We start from the raw sequence: 21,321 nt of genomic DNA, 5'->3' as shown, positions 1-21,321 counted from the left end.
TATTATGCTAGCATTTGCTGTGTCTCTTAATAATGAAAACAAATCCCAAAGGGAGAAGGTACAAAACATACTCTTCGCAGGAGTGTTGAGTCCAGTCCAAAATCAGAAGCACCCAAATCATTTCAAACATGACCAGACCTTCAGTGTGCCTAAATCTGCTACCCTTCTGACAATTATGCTAAGGAAATCCTCTAACTCTCACTGATGAAAATGACTTGCCACTGAAAAGGAAAAAAAAGCATCAGCCTGGAAAAAGGAAGGCTCTGGGGAGACTTTATGGCAGCCTTCCAGTACCTAAAGACAAGAAGGCTGGAGGGGGACTTTTCACAAGGGCATGTAGTGATAGGATGGGGGGGAAATGGCCTTAAGCTGAAGGAGGGTAGGTTTAGATTAGATACTAGAAAGAAATTCTTTACAAGAAGAGTAAAGACAGTGGAGCAGGTTGCCCAGAAAGGTTGTGGACTCCCCATCCCTGTAGGTGTTAAAGACCAGGCTGAATGAGGCTCTGAGTAACCTGGTCTAGTGGAAGGTTCCCTGCCCATTGCAGGGGGTGTTGGAACTAGATGATTCTTTAAAGTCCCCTCCAACCCAAACCCTTCTATGTTAGTATCAAATTAGCACCTGGTGGCTGTTATGCCAAGAAAGACTAGTCCTTGGTAACCAACCCTTTCAATTCAGCTCCTCTGAGTTATTGAAATAAACCTGATAGAAAAGAACCAGCAGGTAGCCTAATTGCATCAGCATCCGATCAGCCTAAAGCTGCTTTTCACATTCCCTGATTTTTTTTTATGCTGGCTGTGAAAATTTGTGAAGGAGGTGTAATGTGATGAGAACTTGGCCCTGAGAGGTTTTGAGCCTCCTCTGCTCCCAGAAGGTTTCTCTTCAGTAAGACCTTGGCCCCTAAGCAATCACAACTCTGCTGTGAAAAAAGGCTTATGAGGGAAACTACAGATAATACATTGTCTGGAGTTTGAGTTTGTACTTAATTGAAAACCTTGACAGTCCTGCTGACAGAAACCAAATGCAGGTCAAAAGGCCTTGCAGAGGGGCACATGCTGAAAGTAGCAAGTCTCTGCAGTATGTCCAGTAAGACAGTCAAGTGCATGAAGGTGGCCTAGTGCTAGATTCATGTCCATCAGGGGCTTGTTCTGGCCATGCCAACTCAGTGTTCTTGCTGCTGTTAACCTTATTTGTCCGGCAAGAAGTAATAAGCTCTCAGCTAGTTCCCCTTAAAGCTGCTCAGTGCTCCGGTTCATTTCAGCAGGAGCAAAGGTGTCACGATATTTTCGCAGATGACTCGGGTGGGAAATATGGAGAGAGCTTTAGGTATGTGCCTTTCTTCAAACTAACTCTGACCAAAAAAAAAAGGTGGGTTATGTTTTCTCTGCAATAGAACAGAGAGATTTGGTCCGCAAGAGAGATAGTGACAGAGAGACAACCTATCTGAAAAATAAGCATTCTTAACTCTTGTAAACCTATTGGTGTAAGGGAACACAAGGAAGAATCTTTTTTTGTTTTTCTAAGAAAATGTAATTGAGAAACATGTTAGATAAGAATGTATGTCCATATAATTATTCCTAGTGCAGATAACTAAACAGCTAGATTAGGAAAAGGTCTCTAAGATCATGAATGCAACAGTTAACCCAGCACTGCCAAGTCCACCACCGAACCATGTCCCAAAATGCCACATCCACACGCATTCTGAACACTTCCAGGGACAATGATTCCACCGCTTCCCTGGGCAGCCTGTTCCAATGCCTGACCTCCCTTTTAGTGAAGAAATTTTTCCTAATATCTAATCTAAACCTATTCTTGTGCAACTTGTGGCCATTTCCTTTCATCCTGTCACTTGTTACTTGGGAGAAGAGACTGACCCCCCACCTCACTACAACCTCCTTTCAGGTAGTTGTAGAGACTGATGAAATCTCCCCTCAACCTCCTCCATAGTCCTCTCTGGAGCCTTCTAAACACTTTGTTAACTGTATTTTAACCTCCCAATTTACACATCAACTATTTTTCAAAAAGCAAAGAGCATTAAGATACTTCTTTCAGAAGCAAATACACTACAGCCTTGAATACACTACAGCCTCATGGACAATTGATGCCTTAAAACAGAAATGCATCTGAGCAGTGTGGAGTGTACTTATGTTTTGTATCTATAGCAAAGTTTTATCTAAAACATTCCTTTCATACGAAATATGTTATGTTGCGTTTTCCTGTTTGAAAGGGCAGGAAAGAAGTAAAGAAGTATTAGTGAGGCATAGTGTTCTCTTCATATTGGAAGGTGCTTCTCCGCTGTTTCTTACTTTCAGTTACAGCTCCAAGTTCAGTCCTCTTCCAAAGAGATCTCCTACTTTTGATTGTGTTGATCGGCATCAGCTCCCTTTAAAACTTGTGAGGGTAAATGTTCTTCCTAAACCAAATTAATAATATGGGGGTAAGGCACTCCAGCCTCTCCAGTGCTAGTGGAGAGAGAAATCCAGTGAAAAGCTACTTCCCAGGGGTAAATTCTGTTCTGAATTTCTATCAATGCAACCTCTATTGGCACTTTTGGGATTGCATGCATGTCACTGGCGATAAATATAGACTCTTTGATTAGTTTAGCTGCGATTCCTTTTAAGAAAAGCATATTCTAAAAATATCCTTTTACTGCAGCAATAACATTACACAAACAAAAGAACTACCAATATCCCATCATGTGTGAGAACTTCTATCCAGTTCAGCCCATAGGGACATTTCTTGTTTCTACCCCTCATGCAAACTTTATTAGCACTTGAGCCCTCTTTGTGCTGCGAAATTCATGCATAGTCATGCAGCCACACCTCAAGCATCCCTCCTAAATGCTCTGTGTCAGACTGAGCTTAGGTATTACAGTAACCCACATGTTTTCATAAGATCCCCAATGGGACTTTTCCTGCTGGAAAATCTGCTACCAGTGTAGCAAAACATTGCTTGCTTTAGATATTTTCCAGACAGAACTACAGACTTCTACACTTTATACTGTTGATTTGATTTTTTGCCAAGTTCATAGTCCTATTGCACTTGGGAAAAGTGCAGAGCTTGGTTAGATACTTATTGTTGTGCTCAACTGTCTGATTCTGCAGTGTCCTGTTCCTACTAAATGGACAGACATCTTTCTGAGATCTGTATGTTTAATTAGGCACCTTTTCTATTTCACTTTGCTCCTTTTCTTTTTGCCACCTGGATATTGCCATCTTCTTTGTTAAACCTTATAAAGTTCCCTGAAGGTTCAACCCTCATGTTGAATATATGCTGTTTGACTAGAGAGGATCATCGCATTCAGGAAGCAGGATTCCATTCACTCAACTACCCAACTTTCTTTTCATTTTTCCCATGAAGTCCTTTACTTTCATTTGTCACATAGTCTGCTGGTGCCCATGGGATCTTTGAGTAAATCCAAATTATTTGGCCTGTGTGTGTGCATGCAGATGTATGTCTGAGTATGTATGTATGTATGTCGAGGTAGAGAGCCAGTTGTCTCCTCCTGGCTTTACAGACAGGTTGCTAACTGAGCATGTGGATATGCCTGGTTTAGATGCAGGAAAGGGTTTAGATGAAACAATGATTACAATATTAACCGTGGAGCATTGGCATGACTCTAGTGAAAAATAAGTACGCTTCTCATGCAGTATATATGCACACATATATTCATTTAAAAAGTTCTGTTAGCCAAATGCTCATAGTTGGATGTTTGCCCAAATAAGATGTTTGCCCTCATTCAAAATGTGATACCCAGATTTGGTCCAGTGTATTTTTGTGAGTACTCATTCTGAAGGGAAGGCTGATTTATGTCTCTCAGAGCCTTATGTGGTCTTTCAGCCACAAAATAAATAAAACAGTTGATCTCAGCAGGCCTCACTAGCAGAGATAGGCATCCACGGAGGATGACAGCTCTGGAGCAATACTGTTGAGTTCAGTCACTCATTTCCATTGAATTTCAACATGTTCACCTTACAAAGAAATAAAATCCAAGCAAAATAACCTGCTTGTTCACTCTCCCTTAAAAAGAACACTAAGAAATTATCAAGTCTTTAAACAGGTAGCAGCACAGTATATTGAGAGGCTCTAAAATATTCCAAATCTGGAGTCTCTGGTTTCCAAAGTGCCATGTCAAACAGCTCTTTCCCCACCTCACGTACTCTGAAACATATTGATTATTAATATCTTTACATGTCATCTGAGTAATCCATTTCAAATGTGCAGTCACTACCAAATAATAAGTAACTTTCTCTCCCTTGGTCTTTGCCAAAATCTCTTCAGGACCATGGTTAGTGTGTCTAGAAGACCAATAGATTTTCAGAAGCAGAAGAAATTGGTCAGTAAGATTAATTAGTAATCCATGAGAACTGCAGGATTTCTAGAACTCATTTTGCATCCATTCAGTTAGTGGGATGATTAAGTATGTTTAGCTGCAGCTGCTTATTTTGGTATCGTGCCGGCCCCCCAAAGTAGCATTTTATTGACTCTTTTACCTGACTAGGGGGTTTTCCTTGGTCCAGACAGGATAATTGAAGATTTTGGGGGATTTTTTTTCTTTCATTTTCAGTCATAAAAATTTAAGTAAATGCTATTCCTCTTCTTAGATTGGTGGCATTTCCCTTCCCCTTTTGAATAAGATGATAATGCAACAGTTTTGGCTGGTTGATTTTGGGGTGAGATTTTTATTTTGGTTTGGTGTTTTTCTTTGGTTAAATGTACATTGTCTCTCTATAGTCAAAATGTCTTGTGACTGTAACAGTATGTATTTCTTTTACTGGAGAAAATAGACTTTTTGGTTTTTGTTAACAGTACTAGTGACTTTGTGGAAAATGACAAGTTGCTATTTAGATCTGCTTAGTTAAGTACAGTACACTACAATACAGTATTTCTGAAAGCTAGAACATACAGTACACAATATATATAGCAATTCTATATCAATATATATACATAGTATAATCATTTAACTTTTGCATCTGCCTATGATCATAGAAAAATAATTTTTCACATGTATCATTCACAACCCAATCAACTGCTGCAGCTATTTGAAGCATTTACCAATATTACAGCTCTAGTGTGCTTTTTCATATTATTGGCTTCTTTATTGTCTTTACAAGCATTTTTTTCAGGATTTTTTAAAATCTCTATGTAGTAAGATGTAGAAAAATAATTTTTTTAAAGAAAAGGTAAAACAGTATTAGGCTCTACAAAAAGTTAGAGATTGTTCCCTGCTACCCTTTCATATCAGAAGAACAATTAATCAAGACAATTAAGGTTATCTATTAGCTCTCTCTAAGATGTCCTGTTGTTTCATTTGTAAAAGTATATGTCAGACTTTCCTCTTCCATTCCTAGCCTTGGAGAAAGATGCCGCAAGTGGTCTTTCACTCCTTCCAAGTTCTGTTTCTTTAAAGTTTTAAGGTTTCCTAAAATTATCTTCTGCATTAAGGTGGGGTAGAAAAACATTGTTCTCTGTATAGTAATGCTGAATATGGCCAATGGATTTCGGTAGGAATTGGATAAGAAATACCTCCATCCACTGCTAGTAATATATTCCAATTGCATCTTTATTTATCCACTTGATCACCCTTTTTTCAAATTAAAACAACCTCTGAAAGTTTTAGTTTCATTTCATAAGTTTTTCAAGGTGAGTGTTCCCTGCACCAGCTTCATAGGACATTCCTGCTGGGTCTGAATTTTGTGTCAGTCCCACTGGATTTTAATTGTCACCACAGAGCTGCTGAAAAAAATGTCACTAGGGAGGGATATGTCAACATCTAGATCCAAATAGCCCAGGGAAAGCTCGTAGACACCCAAGCCTCATGGCTTTTTGTGTCCTTTCTGTATTCTCATCTTGCAACAGATGTCCCAGGCAGGAAGTCTTGATTCAAAATTAGTGAGAGTGCAAACTTATGAGAGCATGGGAATTTATGTTTGCTTTCCTAATTCAGGTACATCTCAGCTGATCTTCACTCCTCTGGTTGATAACATATCACTTCTAAATGAAAATGTGCAAAACCAAGTGGATGAGGGTTGTGGAGGAGGTATTCAGTATATCTCATTTCTTCTAACTGTGAATACTGGAAGAAATGAGAGATGGTCACATCAATTACAAATTGTGCTTTCACGGAGAATGAGCAAATCTGTGTCTCTGCAAATAAATAGTTATTTTGGAGTGAGAAGAGAGGGAAGGAGTTACCTATGCCACATCTCGGGGTATTGCAATCAGAACTTCAAGCATGGGAATCAAAAAGTGCCAGCATTCCTTACAGGCTCCTGCCATTTGCACTTATGTGGAGGCCACATTCTTTTTCTTTCTACTTGCAGTTTAAAAGTTACGGTCTTCCAGCAGTGGTTTCTAAGTCTGGCTTTTCTTTACTCTGTGTATACCCATTTGTAAGGGAAGGAGGAGTCTATCCTCTCAATATTAATTACGCAGGTAACAAAACTAGATTACCCTACTACATGAAGGATGGGCTTTGTCCCATTAAGCCAAACAGGTGCCATTTCCCAAATTAATTCCATATAGCTGCTGCAACAGAGTGCTGATTCAGTGGTCCATATTTTCTGACCATGCTCTTTGCCTTTTCCTTTGACTGAATGCTGAATCATACATATTTTTTTAGAAAGTGTTCTCACTTGACTGAGAATGCCAGATCATTTAAATGGCTGCATACCCATTCCACACTTGCCCTGCTAATCCTTTGTAAGGTTCAGTAATTCATTTAGCATAATTACTAGTTTAACGTGTTTCTTGATTTAACTTCTTTGTTGCCTTTTATTTTTCCTAATGCTTTTTTTAAACACCTCAATTCATTTTGCATGTTATACAGTTTACAGTTTATATTTTTAGGCTAAGAAGTGGTTTTACAAACAGGATGGTACCAAACAGGTAGATTATCCACACTAGAGATTGTACTTTTAGAACGCAGTGTGTACAGATACAATTGCCTAAAGGAAAGTGAAACTAACAAAATAATCAGCTGGTGAACACTATTTTAACATATCTTTTACATAAAAGACAGTCAGTCATTTGTGAATCCAGAAATCTTGCTTTTTTATGAACATATATCCTTTCTTTTTCATTCTCTGAAGGAATACTAATCTTAAGAATTGTGATTTTCTAAGAAGCTCATTTCATATGTGCATATTTTCTGCTTTTTAAGGAGAGAGAAAACAGAAGGTGATATCAACTTTACAGTTTATAGATTCTTGCAGTGGCTGCTTTTCTTGAATGATATAAACATCAAGGAAAGACTGTCCAAATATTAGCTTTATTCTAATATATGGTTTTCATTATTACTTTCATTTTCCATCTCCTCGTTGACCAAGTAGACCTCCAGGACTAATACAGGCAATGGTCTCACATTTCTGTGGTCGACAGCATTTATACTCAGCTCCTTTTTGCACTTCTCTTCTGTTTTATACAGCTTTTGAGGAACACAACGGTTGAAGTAGGTAACACTGTCACCACGAGAGGGAGAACCTTGTACTAAGAGAATGTTGCTCTGTTCTACTGTGCCGGGACAGAAAGGGATTTTAAAGCTTTTCCCTGCAAGGTTGAATAAGAGGAGAGTCCCCCACTTTGGGGGTGCTTGCACCAAAGATAGGGGGCCTCCCAGGAGAGGGGGATGCTTGAACTCCATACAAGGGACTTGCTCTTCACCCATGCCACTTAGAGGAAAAGACTGAATCCCCAGTATCTGCTGCTGCTTTTTTTTTTTGATGTATAAATAACTTGTAAAAAATATATAGTTCCTATTTATTGGTGGAAGAAGTGTCACTCATTTATTGGAATCAGAACTACTTTTTCACAAGTATCTTCAACAACTTTAATTGTCTTTCGAGGTGCCCTGTTTCCTTTGTCCTAATGCCAGAATGTAGCTTGGTCTGCTGTGAAACTGAGAGAGGTCCTTTGAGTCTGGAATTTATTCCCAGCTTCATATGTTCTGAACAATCAGTTCCCTAGATTCTTGCTCCAAAGTTCAGGTTCAAAGAAATTCTTATAATGAAATGAAGTAGAAAATTGGTGATTTCCCATACACTCCACCCATAATGAGCTTTTGTTTGTCAAACATAATATGAATAGGCTGCTCAGTTCAGGGAGGATGTACACCATGACCTTTCTTGTCAGCATCAGTGAGATCTATGCTTAATCCTGTAAATTGATTGGACCAATACTCTATGGGCCAAATTCTGCAGGCAGGACTCTCTTTTGTTGACTTCAGTCCATTTTCTCTGACAGGGAAAGCATATGTAATCCTAGTTTCATACACACCCTTTAAGATGCCACAGGATTGTTCCCCGTAATTTAGCATGTTTCTGCCCAAAGTTTCTAATCTTCATAAAATTGACCTAAGATTTGATTTCACTCCACCAGGCAGATTTTGCCTGTGTTAAGGGCTCTGTGATTATATAGTCTCTCCTTGCTGGGAAACTTAATTCAAAAGCACTATATAAAGCAGGAAGGTTGCTTCCATTTGAACAAGGCATGAAATTTTTTGTTTTATTTTGTTTTGTTCAGAGAATACTAAATAACCTTGAGTCTTTCTTTGGGTTTGATTTATTGATGATAGCATGTTTATCTTAAAAAATTAAATAGTGAGCCACAACAGCTAGTGTAGATATATACTTCACTGCAATCCCTTTTCCCTAATTTATACCCTTGCTGTGTCCCTTTTCTATTGTCAGAACAATGTAAAAGCATTTGGGTATTTGGATATTTGGAATTACTTGATTCCAGGTTTCTGACTGCTCTACCCAGAAGCACTCTGGCCATACCTTTTCTGTTATGATGGTCACATATTCATGTGGGTAAAATAAAGTTGTTTCTTTGTAAGATCTGATTATATAACCCTAAAACTATACATCAAGCTTTTTGGTGGACCTTTTTTTAATAAGTGCTACTGCATTGGATATGCAGGAGAATTTATAGCGTGAACAGCATTTCAGCAAACAGGTAGGACCCCCTCAAAGTACACACAGCTGAACAGCAAGAAAATTCATTGCTGCTGATTATACTGGCTAAATTGGTGTTTATAGACTTTACAGAAGAGCTGACAAGTGTTATTCATTTTGCCTCATGTGTGCTCAGGCATGGGATGCACCACTGTAGCTCTGCACCCTGAAAGAGCAGGTTTAGGTCCTCTCCCTTTGCCACGGCTAGTGATTCCATTGTGCTCTCTTTGTTGTTCATTGTAGGCTCATTGGTAAAGATAAACAGCAAGAGTCTTTAAAGCCTGGCGTTTTTCTGGTTTTGAGGTGGATATTCAGGATCCCTGCACCCCTACTTAGTTTCTTTCTCTTAGGTTCTTTCTGTATTTCTGTGCGTGTGAAACACTTTTCTCCACTGGGGTTAAACAGAGTGTATCTGCCTGCAGGCAAGGCTTGTATCTTTGCAAGAGAAAGAAAAAGGAGAAACCTTGCTTCTTGGTTATAATTTGGTTTATCTTTTGGTATTTGCTTTTGTTTACATTCTGGGGTGAGCTACCATCTTCAATAAGGGACTGGGAGTGAGAGAAGTGGCAGAAGGCAAGTGGAAGCATGTGCCTGAGCCTAAGTGAAGCAGGGTGCAGTATTCCTCTGTACACTGAGCAAGTACATTGAGATTGGTCTAACAGCAGCAGTATTGTCCTAATGTGTTCCATTTTTCATAAATTTCCCTTTCTTGCTCCTCCTTCCTTGATGTGGCCTCTTACACTGATTTTAGTGGTTCTCCACACTCCTTTCTAGTAGTTACAAGGGTTTGATGGAGGCTCTTGTGGCTGTCCAAACTGAAATTATAACCTCCAAACTAGTGAATACCCCAAAGTCTTTGTTGTGTTTTCCCAAGTGTTGTCTTCACAAGTGGCAAGCCCTGGCAGATGTTTTATTTTGTTAAAAGAGATAGATGGGCTAGGGGAGTTATGGGCTGACTGGGACTCAGTAACACTTGCCTTTGTAATTAGCGAGCTTTATTTTGTTTTTCTTATGTGTCTTCATTTTAAAGTACTTAAGAGCTTAAATTCCTGTCATCAAAATTCCTGCTTTTCCCACCATAGTCCTAGGTGGGCCATGAAATAAATACTTCACATATGTCCTCAAGTATTTGCAGGATGGAGGAGGGAGTTGTTCATGCACGTGTGCCTGCATGAGCAGGAGGGAACTGAGGTTAGTGGTGATCTGTCCATTTGTTTTAGGGTGGCCACAGAGAGCTTCAAAAAGTTGATTGCACTACAGAACCTTAGCTTGGGCACTGTTAAAATAGGGACTGTATATTTGGAACAGGGAAGCATCTTAGTTTTTTATCTACACATACACATGCCCTTTGCAAGGGGTGCCCTTGCAAAGTTTGCATCCAACAACTTTGTGTAAAACCACTACTGACCTTTTTGCCGTATCCATTTAGTTCTCTCTTCTTTCTGCAGCCCCCCAACAATGGCTTGTCTCCCTTCTGATTTCTGTCATTTGACTTACTGTGTTTGCAGTAAATGTCCTATCTGCTAATGAGATCTCCACATGGAGTGGGAGGAGAGAAAATGAGGCATGCAAAAGTGTGGCTGGGAGACTGCAAATCCCCCTTTATTTTGGGGCATTCATATACTTTTACTGAGTGCTGATTTCTTGGGGGCTGGGTGGGGTGGGGAGGGAGTCTGTGCTTTTTTGGTCTGGATAAGGCTTTTTATTTTTGCACTAAGTATGACTGCACTGCACTGCATTGCACTACTGAAATGTATTTACATGTGGTGGGATTGGAAGGGGCCAATTAAGCAGGAAGGGAGAAGAGAAAGGGATAAGCACAGAAACCAGGATGTACTATAAACCTGACCAAGTTGAAAGAGAACTAGGGTAGCCTTTATTTAAGCAAGTAGTCAGACACTGAGACAGCTGTATTAGATACCTTCTCTTAAAGTAAAAGTAAAGCACTATAATAGAAACTGAAGAGGCGCATCACAGGTTTCAGGGTGCTACGGATCTTTTTCCCCCTTTCTCTAGAGACTGTTCTTTGGAGCTGTGAGAAAGTTAAAAGAACTGCTCATTTGGTAAACCAGCCTAAGGCTTCAACGTAAAGATACTGATTCCTAGTTCAGATGTCAAAACTTGCATTGTCGGATAGAATCTGTTCAAGAGGTTTGACTGTGATTAGCATCCCTTCAGTATAAGCATGATCTCTCAGCTCAAGAAGTGAAGCCACAAAGCAGACTTACCAAAGGAGAAGGTCACTGGAAAAAAGCACGTCTTTCTGAGGCTGTTATGGGAACAGTGCAATAAACAGTCATCCTGAACACACAATTACAGGTGTTCCAGTCAAACCTTTGGGGTAAGAGGAAGCAGGAGGGACATGTGGGCAAGAAAGGGTGGTGTGGAATTCAGTACATACAGAAATATTCCTGCTTAGGCAAAGATGCTGTCTAGCATTTTAAGATCTTCTCTCTGATTTGTCTTCTTAAAGGGATAGTCTAGCATTGTGAAGGCTTTCAGCTGGAACCAAATGGAATTCTAAGTTGGAAAATACTGTTGCAGTCAAGATGCATGTTGGCCTATGCCTTGGTCATTAATTTTGTAACAAGCATAAGATGAGAAAAATTAAAACAGTGGTAATGTGCAGCAAGATTAATCTCTGCTGTAGCTCTTTATGATCTATAAACTCTCAGAAGTTTGTGTTGAATCTCTTCAGTAAGACTATAATTGCAACTCCAGCCAGATGGTAAAACAGGGTCATGAAAGATGCTCTGTATAGCAACTGGGACAAGAATGTAAAACATGAGTCCATCTCCTTTGGTCCTATAGTGGAGGGGCCACCTGTCTATACAGAGTTTCATGGACAAAAATGGGAAGGTAGTCATCCAGTTGCTAAGGGAGGTCTAGAATAATTGGGGGACTAGAAATCTATTCATGCCCTGAATTTCTCCTTAGACTTGAAGCTAAGGTATTTTGGCTTTATTAGCACCGAGAAATGGGTAGTTCAGATCTTTCACAGAGCTGCACAATGCAAAGCAGATTGTCCTGATAATGGTCAGTCTGTTGGACTGCCTCATTTGAGAAAAGTATTAAGAACTAGAGGAGGAGTGGTATACAAGAGGCGGTGCTAGGTGGGAAGGAACAGGTCTGTCTGGAACCAGGAGACACTTTGGAGCTAAGGATGTATTTTTCTGGTGAGCTCTGAGATTTCCACTCAGATTTCAGCCACCCTGGTTTGAAAGGACTGGAAGAGAAGAACTGGAGATATCCCCTGATGTACTGTTTGATGAACTACTGAATGACTCTTCCCTTGAAAGCAAGCAGGACAATGGAACATGCAGTCTCTCTCTCTTTGCCATCTGCAGGAACCTTCTAAGATGAAAACCATTGGAAGATCAACTTCCAGTAATGAGTCAGTAGATACCCAACAATAGCACAGTTCATTTGAGAGCCAGCCTAATAGAGAGGCAGGAGAGCACCTTTATTTTGTAAAGTGGCATTTGCTTCCATAAGAGTAGTGACAGCTACAGAGTCATGATATGGGAGGAAATGAAGTCAGTCTGCTGAAGTTAATTCACGTTATGAGCCAATACATACGCCTGTTTGTTGTTTAGGTGAGTTTTTGTTTTGTTTCCTTGTTTAAGGCAGCTGCAAATATTGCTACTGTCAGAGTGGATTTGCATTGTCAAAGAGGAGTAGTGGACTGCTCCAGAAAAAAGGTGAAGCTGAGGGTTTACTGAGCCTGCTGTGTCCAGAGTGCCTTTCCTGCTGTGGTAAAATAAAGAACTTCTCTAGTTTGAGCTGTTCCAGCTGACTGATTGCTGCATATTCCTCCCTTGTGGCGTGACCTGATGGCAACCATATTTGGACAAGGAGAGGAACACTGCATGTTTGCAATGCTGTGATAAGATGCCATTTGCACTAGTTTTTTAGAAGTACTGCAACCTGAAGAAGTGGGCTTTGAGCCGTGCTCCAAATCCTGGTTTGAATTCAGCCTGTTTAAACCTGATTCCAGCTGACTCAGTTTCAAAAGAACTGGTCTAGTCCACGTAAACAGGAATTAAAACCTTTTTTAAAAGCCAGATTCCACTTCATGTTTCCATTCAGTTCAGTGCTCGACCAGATCAGTTCTTGGGCATAAGTGTGATTGTATAGTTTTAATGGCTTTTAAATAAGTTGTTCCTTTTTACATGGTCAGTTTGAAACTAGTTTAACTGGAACTGCATTTAAATATAGCACAAACTCATTTCTTTTTTTCAGCATGGTACTAAAGCCCCTTGTAGACAGTGCTTGACTGAGAAACCAAGGATAACTTGAGGTTTATTTTAAGAAGCCAAAACATATGTTGCTGACTAGAGATGCCGCATAACTTAATGCCCTATTTTTTCTCCAGATGGAGAAACACTAACTTGCATAATTCCCCTCCATTTGTCATCCTGCTTCATTGTTGCACCTTTTCTCTTGAATGAAAATCCCTTTGGCCAGTAGGCTAGATCCAAAACAGAACTTTCCTGTACTGTTTGATCATCTTGTTTCTGTACGTTCCTTTCCTTGACAATGGCAAGCACTACTGAGGATCAGCTTGAGTTTTTGCTGGGACTGTGGCGTAGTTATGGTTCAAGAAGATGCTAATGATATTTTCAACATTATGGTAATTTCAGAGGTTACCCTTGAGGAAAAAGTTATGTTTCAGAAGTTCCACAGAAAAAAGAAAATGCCAGGCATCAGGATGGAGCTTCAGTCACAGTGCTGTAGCCAAGTTTGTAGGGAATGCATTTCTGGTGGCTGGTGGTGCTGACATTTACAAAGGCAATTGGAAAGCCATAGAGAATGTATGCTTTCTCATCCCCGCTGAACTAAGAGAATTTATACTAACAGAATGATCCCAGAGTAACCTGTCAGTGTTCACACTTCTCTAATGGAGGAGACTAAGCAATCTGTCACATCACCTTAGACAGTCTGAATTTGGTTCAAGACTGCTTCCAAATGGCCTGCCAGCCAGGTGCCCTCCCTCATTGATCCTAGTATCACACCTGGCTGGGGATTTGTCACATCAGCCAAGGTGACCTTGGGATAGCCTTGCCCTCCCCCCAGCTAGGAGCCTTTTACCTTTTCTTTTCCTTTTGGTTTTCCATTGAACCAGGTGTGCATTTAGTGGTGAAGTAGATAACAGGTCAGCTGTTGCTCCAAATAACAAGAATGGCAAAGCCACATAGCAACTGAGCTACTGTTGTCCTCAAGAACATTGGTAAAGGCAAAAGACCAGGCTCTGGTTGATGGTGTAGTTATAAACCTACAGCTTCTGCTGCTTGCCCCTCCAAACTTGTTTTGGTCAACTATGTTGTTGCCCTCAAATATGCTTTGTGTGTGAAGAGCTGAATGCAGTTGTTCTGTTGTCTGTCTTCTTTCTTCTGCATCATGGATGTGGCACCAACTTACTCTCACAACAAACTTGAGTTTTGTTTTGCTGTTGTTATTAACATGTAATTCTACTGTAGACCAAAAAATACGAAAAGGAAAAAAATCAATTTCAAGACATAGAAGACCAGTGAGTGAAAGGTGAAAAATTTAGGAAGTGAAGGTGTGAGAGGAGAAGCAGTGGTTAACTGTGTTAAGTTAGAAATCTCAGAATAGCCTTACGTATTTCTTAACCAATGCTTACCAATCATCCAGTAGTGGGGTTAGATAGCTTTCTTGGTTCATTTGTACTTGTATCCTAATATATATATATATTTTATTTTTGTTTCTTTGGTATTGCTGTTGCACATCATGTTGTCTTTTATAATGCCTGATTTTTATTGTATTGTACTTTATCAGTCTGTTTTGGTTTTGTTTCCTTTTGAAGGATGGGAAAAGTAATGTTTCCTTTTTGTTTTGAATTTTTGAGAAAAAATGCACTGGAAGTAAACACAAACACATTTTGCCATTTGAAAAAAAGGAAAACACACAGCCACGCAGTGGAAAAGGCTAAGAAAAAGCTCCCCTCTTCTTTATTGTTATGGAAGCATCCTTTAAAAGATATGCTAGAAAGAAAACAAACATTCTCAAACAGAAGAAGAGAGAAGCCTCTTTGATCCTAGCTCTGCAATCTGGAGTATTTTAGCACAGTATTCTGCAGGGTTGGGCTCCTAAATGGCCAACACTTGTAAAATCCAGAACCACATGGGGCAAATTCATCCCTGGTGCAAGCAGATGTAATTGCAATGAAGTCAAAGAAGGTACCCAAAGGATGGATTTAGCCACATGCGTGCAAGATACAGCTGCCTTCCCTATAGTACCTAAGTCCCCACTGCTAGATTTTATTGCTGTCAGAACCATTGGTCTTTCGGCTGTGTTAATCACATAAAATCCCTTGAACATTTTTCAAGGTAGGCAAAACACTTTCCCACTGAATAAATCAGTTCTGGATGCACCTTGGTGTGACACTTCTTGCCTACCAGCTTTCAGCTGTTACCCACTCCCAGACGTGAACTGATGTGATCTATCTCTGGCTTGCCTTTGCCAGAAAAATGGACTTGACTATTAAGCATAGTAAAACTTTTGCATATTTAACTACTATGATCCAGAAATGGCCCTTGCACTTTTAAGGCATATGGAAACATCCTCTCTGTCTTTCAAAATGGCAACAGTTCTTTTGTGAGTAAAACATCACGTGTGCAAATGCGTACACACACCCCAAATTCTTCCCAGATCTTTCTGTGCCCGGCAGTGTCCTGTATCCATAGTGCCTGGTCATTTGAGTACATCGGGGCAGAGACTAGTGTTGAGATAAATGCAAAAAGCATACATTTTAAAAGACAGATGATTTTCCTGCTATGCCATCATCTTTGAATCCCCATATCAGCTGATGGGTTTTCCTAGCCTGACAGCTTTCAATCAGTTGTTGAAACATTGGCTTTCTCTGTTTTGTTTCCTAAGGAGGGAATGTGGGGTGGGGAGAATAATGAGGTGTTGTTTGTAACTTCACAGTCCTGATAGTTGGTTTTTATCTTCCATATTTTATGCAAAAACAGACATTATAAGTCAATAAATACTTGTGCCCTAGGTTGAAAGTTAAGTGTTCAGGAAAGGAAAAAAATGGTTGGCATTTTTCTACATTTTTGTGAAGACTCTTTTGGAAAGGAAGGGTACATATTTTTGTTGTGTAGTACTTTCTATTTTTGAATGCATTTTCTTGGTACAAGACTGTTTTGTGGAATTTTTTTTCTTTTTGGTGAACACATTATTTAAAAAAAAAAAAAGAAAAGAAAGAAAAAACTAATTGAAAAGTTTGCCCTTAAGGATATGCTGCAGTTTTGAGGTTTAACATTAAAAAAAAAAAAAACATTCAAGGCGTGTGTTAAAAGTTGGGGGATTGTATTGTTGGGAGTTTTTTTGTAATTGTTACAAGAAGAAGTTTGTAGCCACTGCTGTTTATTTTGTTTCAGATGAGTAAGTAAAGGGATTGTTCTTGTGTTATTTTTTTTTTAAGAAAAAGTTATTTATGAAATGTCACAAACACTGGACTGTGAGTTTGTAGGGAAGCATTTTACCACCCTGTGTCTTCATAGAGCTGTTGATGATCCTACTTCTCATTGCTCTGCCTTATGATTTCCTGAGCAAATTTGGAGGGGATGGTGGGAGAAGGAGAGAGAAACTAAATGCCTTTTTGAGTCAGAGACTCGGGGGAAAAATACAAAACAGTGTTTTGGAATCCCAAAGCTGGACCATCAGCTCTGCTACTTCTCCCATCTACCATAGAAATGAAAAAGGCTTACAGTCACTGGAGGAGAAAGAAAAATCATGGTACTGAGATGTGGCAGTACACAAGGGGTTAAGTGACTGAGAGACATGATGATCATAATGACCTCTGTAAATGACATCTCAGTTTCTCAGTCAACAGCTCCCTTGGTTTGCCCTCATCCTACCAGTGGCTTTTGTGACCAACACACCAACGCAACTGAAACCACGAGGATAACTTACACTTTCAGTTGCTGATCAAAGCCTTTTTTGGCACCCCAACAGTGGGAGTGACCAGCGGGGAGCACTACTCAGTCTGATCACTAGTCTGGATTTGAGGAGAAGTAGAGGCTGAGGGTGACCAAAGAGGTGTGCCGTGTTCTCCATGTTTGAAGAACAGGCTTAAAAGACTAAAGCAGTGCTCCAGGTACTCATGGGACTGGAGAAAAGGGAAGGAGGAAGACACCAACAGCCATTAGAAAAACTGGAGATATGTAACTGGGCTACATTCAAAACCAACCAGACTCTTTTCCTTCCTGGATGAAAATGCAGCCAAATCTTGAGACTGTCAAGCAGACAGAAAGCTGAATGTGGCCTTCATTTCTCCTGCCTTTCCTTTTTATTCTCCCTCTTCCTTTACCCTGAGGTTTCTTCTCAGTGAGCACCTGCTCCACTGAGCACTTTTTGCCCTCCACCTAAACTGCCCTTGCTTTCAAAATGTGGGTTCAGTCAGGACTGAGTAAAATCATGTGCCTTCTTTTCCCCTTTTGTAATTATACCAGCCTCCTCCCCTTCCCCAAGTTACCCATGTGAGAGACACAGGAGGGGGCTCTTCAGAAGTGCTACTTGTCTATAGGTGTCCAGCAAAACAGTAAGGTGGTGGTGAAAGGAAGAGGAGCAAGGGAGATGCTATTAGCTCCTTTCCCTTTCCACACGTAGCAGGTCTTCCCAAGGAGACACCCTTCACCACCACCTCCTCAAACACTCCCCTCACCTACGCTGCAGCTGTAGTGAGCATGGGGTGGTTCTTCTCTCCCATTTCTATCCTACTTTGTGAAGCACTCACTCAATTTCAATTCATGCCATTTGCAAGCAGTCACATTGACAGGACAAATGCAGTTTGTGGCCTTATTGAGATGACTTTTAAACCACTAAAAGAAAAAAAGGCAACTCATTTCCCGCCCAAGGTTTGTGTCACTTCTAAAAACCCAGTCCATAGCAGTTTAGACTCCTTTAATCTCAGTCCATTTTAATGATGGTGGCTAAACTGACTAGCCTAGAGCTTAAATGCTAGACCACCTGGTCTCATGTTTTGTTTGCTATTGCCCCTACTGTCTGCTTGCTTTTCTCATTTTCTACTATATTCTCTGCTTTACAAGGCAGCCCTAGCCTTTGGTGGAGGGTGAGAGGAGCCAGTGGTATCCAGGCTCAAGGAAGGTAGTTCGTGAATCGTTTTCAGCCTTGTAGCAGGAGAAGGATACACCAGCTACCACAGCAAATGCATATTGTGATAGGCTGACTGCAGTGTTTTTAGGGCAAATAAACCCCACCCAGTTACTGGAAGATGGCTTGTTCCCAAATCAAAACCATGGAGTAAAAAGAGTGCATTGGGACAGTGGAAAAGTGGCTTGCAATCCACAGCGGCTTGTGGGCAAAGACAGGGACCCAACTGCCTCCCAGCTTCTCTGCAGGCTTGCCCACTGCATAGTCAGTATCCTTCACTCCATGGAGGAGCCAGATGTGCTGTTGAAGCTTTTCTGATTTTAAGAATCAGTGCAAGGCAGCCCCTGAGAGGTGTCTGTTTGTCAGGCAAGCACAAGGGTGAACGCCCGCCCGTGCTGTTTTTCTGAAGATCAGGAAGCTCCATGCAGGCTTTCCTGGAGCTTGGCCTTTCAGAAATCCACCTGTAAAACCTGTAGCACCTGGGTGGTGGGAATGAAAAATCCCTAGATTGCTTCCATAAATGATCCAGTAAATGAAGATGTTACAGATGGGCGATTGGAAATTCATTCTTTAGGCTGGGCTCTAAAGCCAGGGAGGAGCAACAGGGGAATGGTGTGTTTATTTCCCCCCTCCCAATTAAGAAGTCTGCATGTGTTCACATACGTACAAGAGAAAGGGTGTAGTCCTACCCATCTTTGGTGCTGATGGACTTAAGACGTTTGTCCAAGGCCTACTTTTGACACAGAGAACATAAAAATAAACTCCTATCACATGCAATATTTCCCCCCCAAAAAAGTGAGGGAGGGGGAGGAGAGCAGTGTGGGCAATTGAGATGGTTAGGGTTGGATTATTTTGCATCTTTTGTAAAACTGTAATTTCAACAGTGCCTTATTCCTAATAGATGCTGGCACTTGGGAGACACACACAATGAAAGACAGAACTAGGAAGAGTCAGATGTATACATCAGTAAGACATAGGTCATTAATCATTGTAAAGGAAGCTGTATTGGGAATGACACAGCTGTGTCAGAATTGAAAACAGTTCAAATATTCAACCTCTAAAGCAATTTCCCTTCCACCACCTCCTGCCTTCCCTCTTTGCCGATGGTGCTGCCCAGTAATAGCTGCCTACACTGAGGCCTATCACTGCCCCATTTGCTTTTAGTGTTGTCAAGTCCAAGGAGTTTAGCATAGTCAAGCTTTCCACTGCAATCATGTTTTCCGTGGGGTATGTGAATGCCAGTTATTTTGCTTTAAATGCACTTTAAATAAAAAAAAATCAAATCAAAGCTCCAGACTGTTTCAAATACATAGGAGAAGATAGTGCATATGTGTTTGAACCCAGTTGACTTTATCTCCAGTTAAAATGTACTCCATGCAGTGTGTATGTATAGAACAATGTGTATGCATACAAACACACACGTCAACCTTAAATATCAACAGACTAACCTTTCACCTTAAGCTCATGAAACCAGATGATACACAAACACAGCAGCAGCAGAGGAATTATGGTTGGGTTCTTGAAATAGATCACAAAAAACAAAAACAACTACTTGGTCCTTCCTGTACATTTAATAATTACAGAAGGAATTGGGTTGTAACCAGAATAAAAAGGAACGGTGCTAAATGAATGAATGGGCAAAAAAAAAAAAAGACTAAGACAAAAACTCAGCCCAATAACACAGTTTGACTTTTATGCTAATTCTCACATTGGGTTGATTTGTTACCCTTTTTTTTTTTTTTGGTTTATATGAAAATAAAATTCCATCTAAACTAATCCACCACAATGATAACAACAACAAAATAAGCAAACAAAAATGCATCCTGGCCTGAGGAAGCTCTTGTTTATGGAGGATGTCAGAAGTCTCAAAACTCTCGGCCTTGCTCTCACGTACCACATGCTCAATCAGTCCTTTTTTTTAAAATGTCTGAAACTGAAAGAAAAATTTAAAAAAAAAAAAAAAGAAAAAAAAACACTTTTTGAAGCACCTTATGTGGCTGCCCATTCCTGGAGTGGGAGCCACCTTTTTTTCTTTGAGCACCTTACTGATGTGTTAATGCTATCTGCTGTCTTTTTGTTCCCGTGGGCCGAGTGGCTGGCTGTTGGCATGGGCACGGAGCTTGAGCTTGCGGGGTGCGGGGATGGCTGGGTGGGGGCTGCAGTGCTACACATGCAAGTGGGCACCGGCCTTCCTGCAACACGCTGCACATGCACACAGAGGGGGCTTCCAGCTGCATTCCCATTCCTCGCGGCGCTGCCTTGAACCCAGGTGGAAATTTGTTGGTCAGTCTTTGCTGAATGGTGGAGGGGAGAGTACACACTTCTTGTGTGCAAATGTAAAAGATAAAAATTGGACATTTTCCTCCTGGGGACAGAAGAAATTCGCAGCATTCAACAGATGCTGAGTGAATGGGAAACTGCACCCAGGCCTAAATCCTGAGGTCTTTATGCAGGCAGCCAATGATGATGACCTCGAGCGCCGGCTTGCCAACATTGAGACTTCAGGATTTGGCACAGGAGTGGCAGGGATCCTCCGCAGGGGATGGGTCTCTGCAGGTGCCGACACACGTTGCCATGGTCATACATGTCGTTGGACACCCAGCCATCCTCACACCCCCCCGAGCACGCACTGCTGCCTGCACACACACACACACACACACCCCCCCGCTGTACAGGCATCTCTTGAGAAACATGGTTTGTGACGATGTGAAGAGCAGGTCAAAAGTTTTGAGGGGTTAAGTTCCTTTTTTTTCTCTCATTATACTCTGTAAATGGTATGTCAGTTATCAAAAACAAGCAAATAGAAAATTGTTAAAAAAAAAAAAACCTTGCATACGCCTTTTCTATCAAGTGCTTTAAAATATAGAATAAATACACACATCCTGCCAGTTTTTTCTTACAGTGAGAGTATCCTTACCTGCCATTTAATATTAGCCTCGTATTTTTCTCACGTATATTTACCTGTGACTTGTATTTGTTATTTAAAACAGGAAAAAATAAAAAAAGAAAATTAACTGTAGCGCTTCATTATACTATATTATTATTATTATTATTGTGACATTTTGGAATACTGTGAAGTTTTATCTCTTGCATATACTTTATACGGAAGTATTACGCCTTAAAAAAATACGGAAATAAATTTTACAAGGTTTCTGTTTTGTGTGGAAGAGTAATTGATGTTGCTAAGAATGATGTTTGTTTTTTGTTTTTTTTTTTAATGTTA

General features: G+C 40.4%; 1 protein-coding gene across 1 annotated transcript in view; it reads left to right on the top strand.

Annotated features, from left to right (window-relative positions):
- The window catches only part of ZBTB20 (zinc finger and BTB domain containing 20), a 503,503-nt gene extending 482,602 nt beyond the window's left edge, over positions 1–20,901 (top strand). Inside the window, exon 5 of the mRNA XM_027681145.1 lies at positions 10,627–20,901. Within this exon, the coding sequence (XP_027536946.1) occupies positions 10,627–10,650 (24 nt within the window). The 3' untranslated portion in view covers positions 10,651–20,901. The remainder of the gene's footprint in view (positions 1–10,626) is intronic.
- Positions 20,902–21,321: the final 420 nt, after the last annotated feature.

This window comes from Neopelma chrysocephalum, unplaced genomic scaffold (genome assembly GCF_003984885.1).
Source record: "Neopelma chrysocephalum unplaced genomic scaffold, ASM398488v2 Primary Assembly neopelma1_60, whole genome shotgun sequence".
NCBI lineage: Eukaryota > Metazoa > Chordata > Aves > Passeriformes > Pipridae > Neopelma > Neopelma chrysocephalum.
This window is presented reverse-complemented; position numbering and strand designations above follow the sequence as displayed.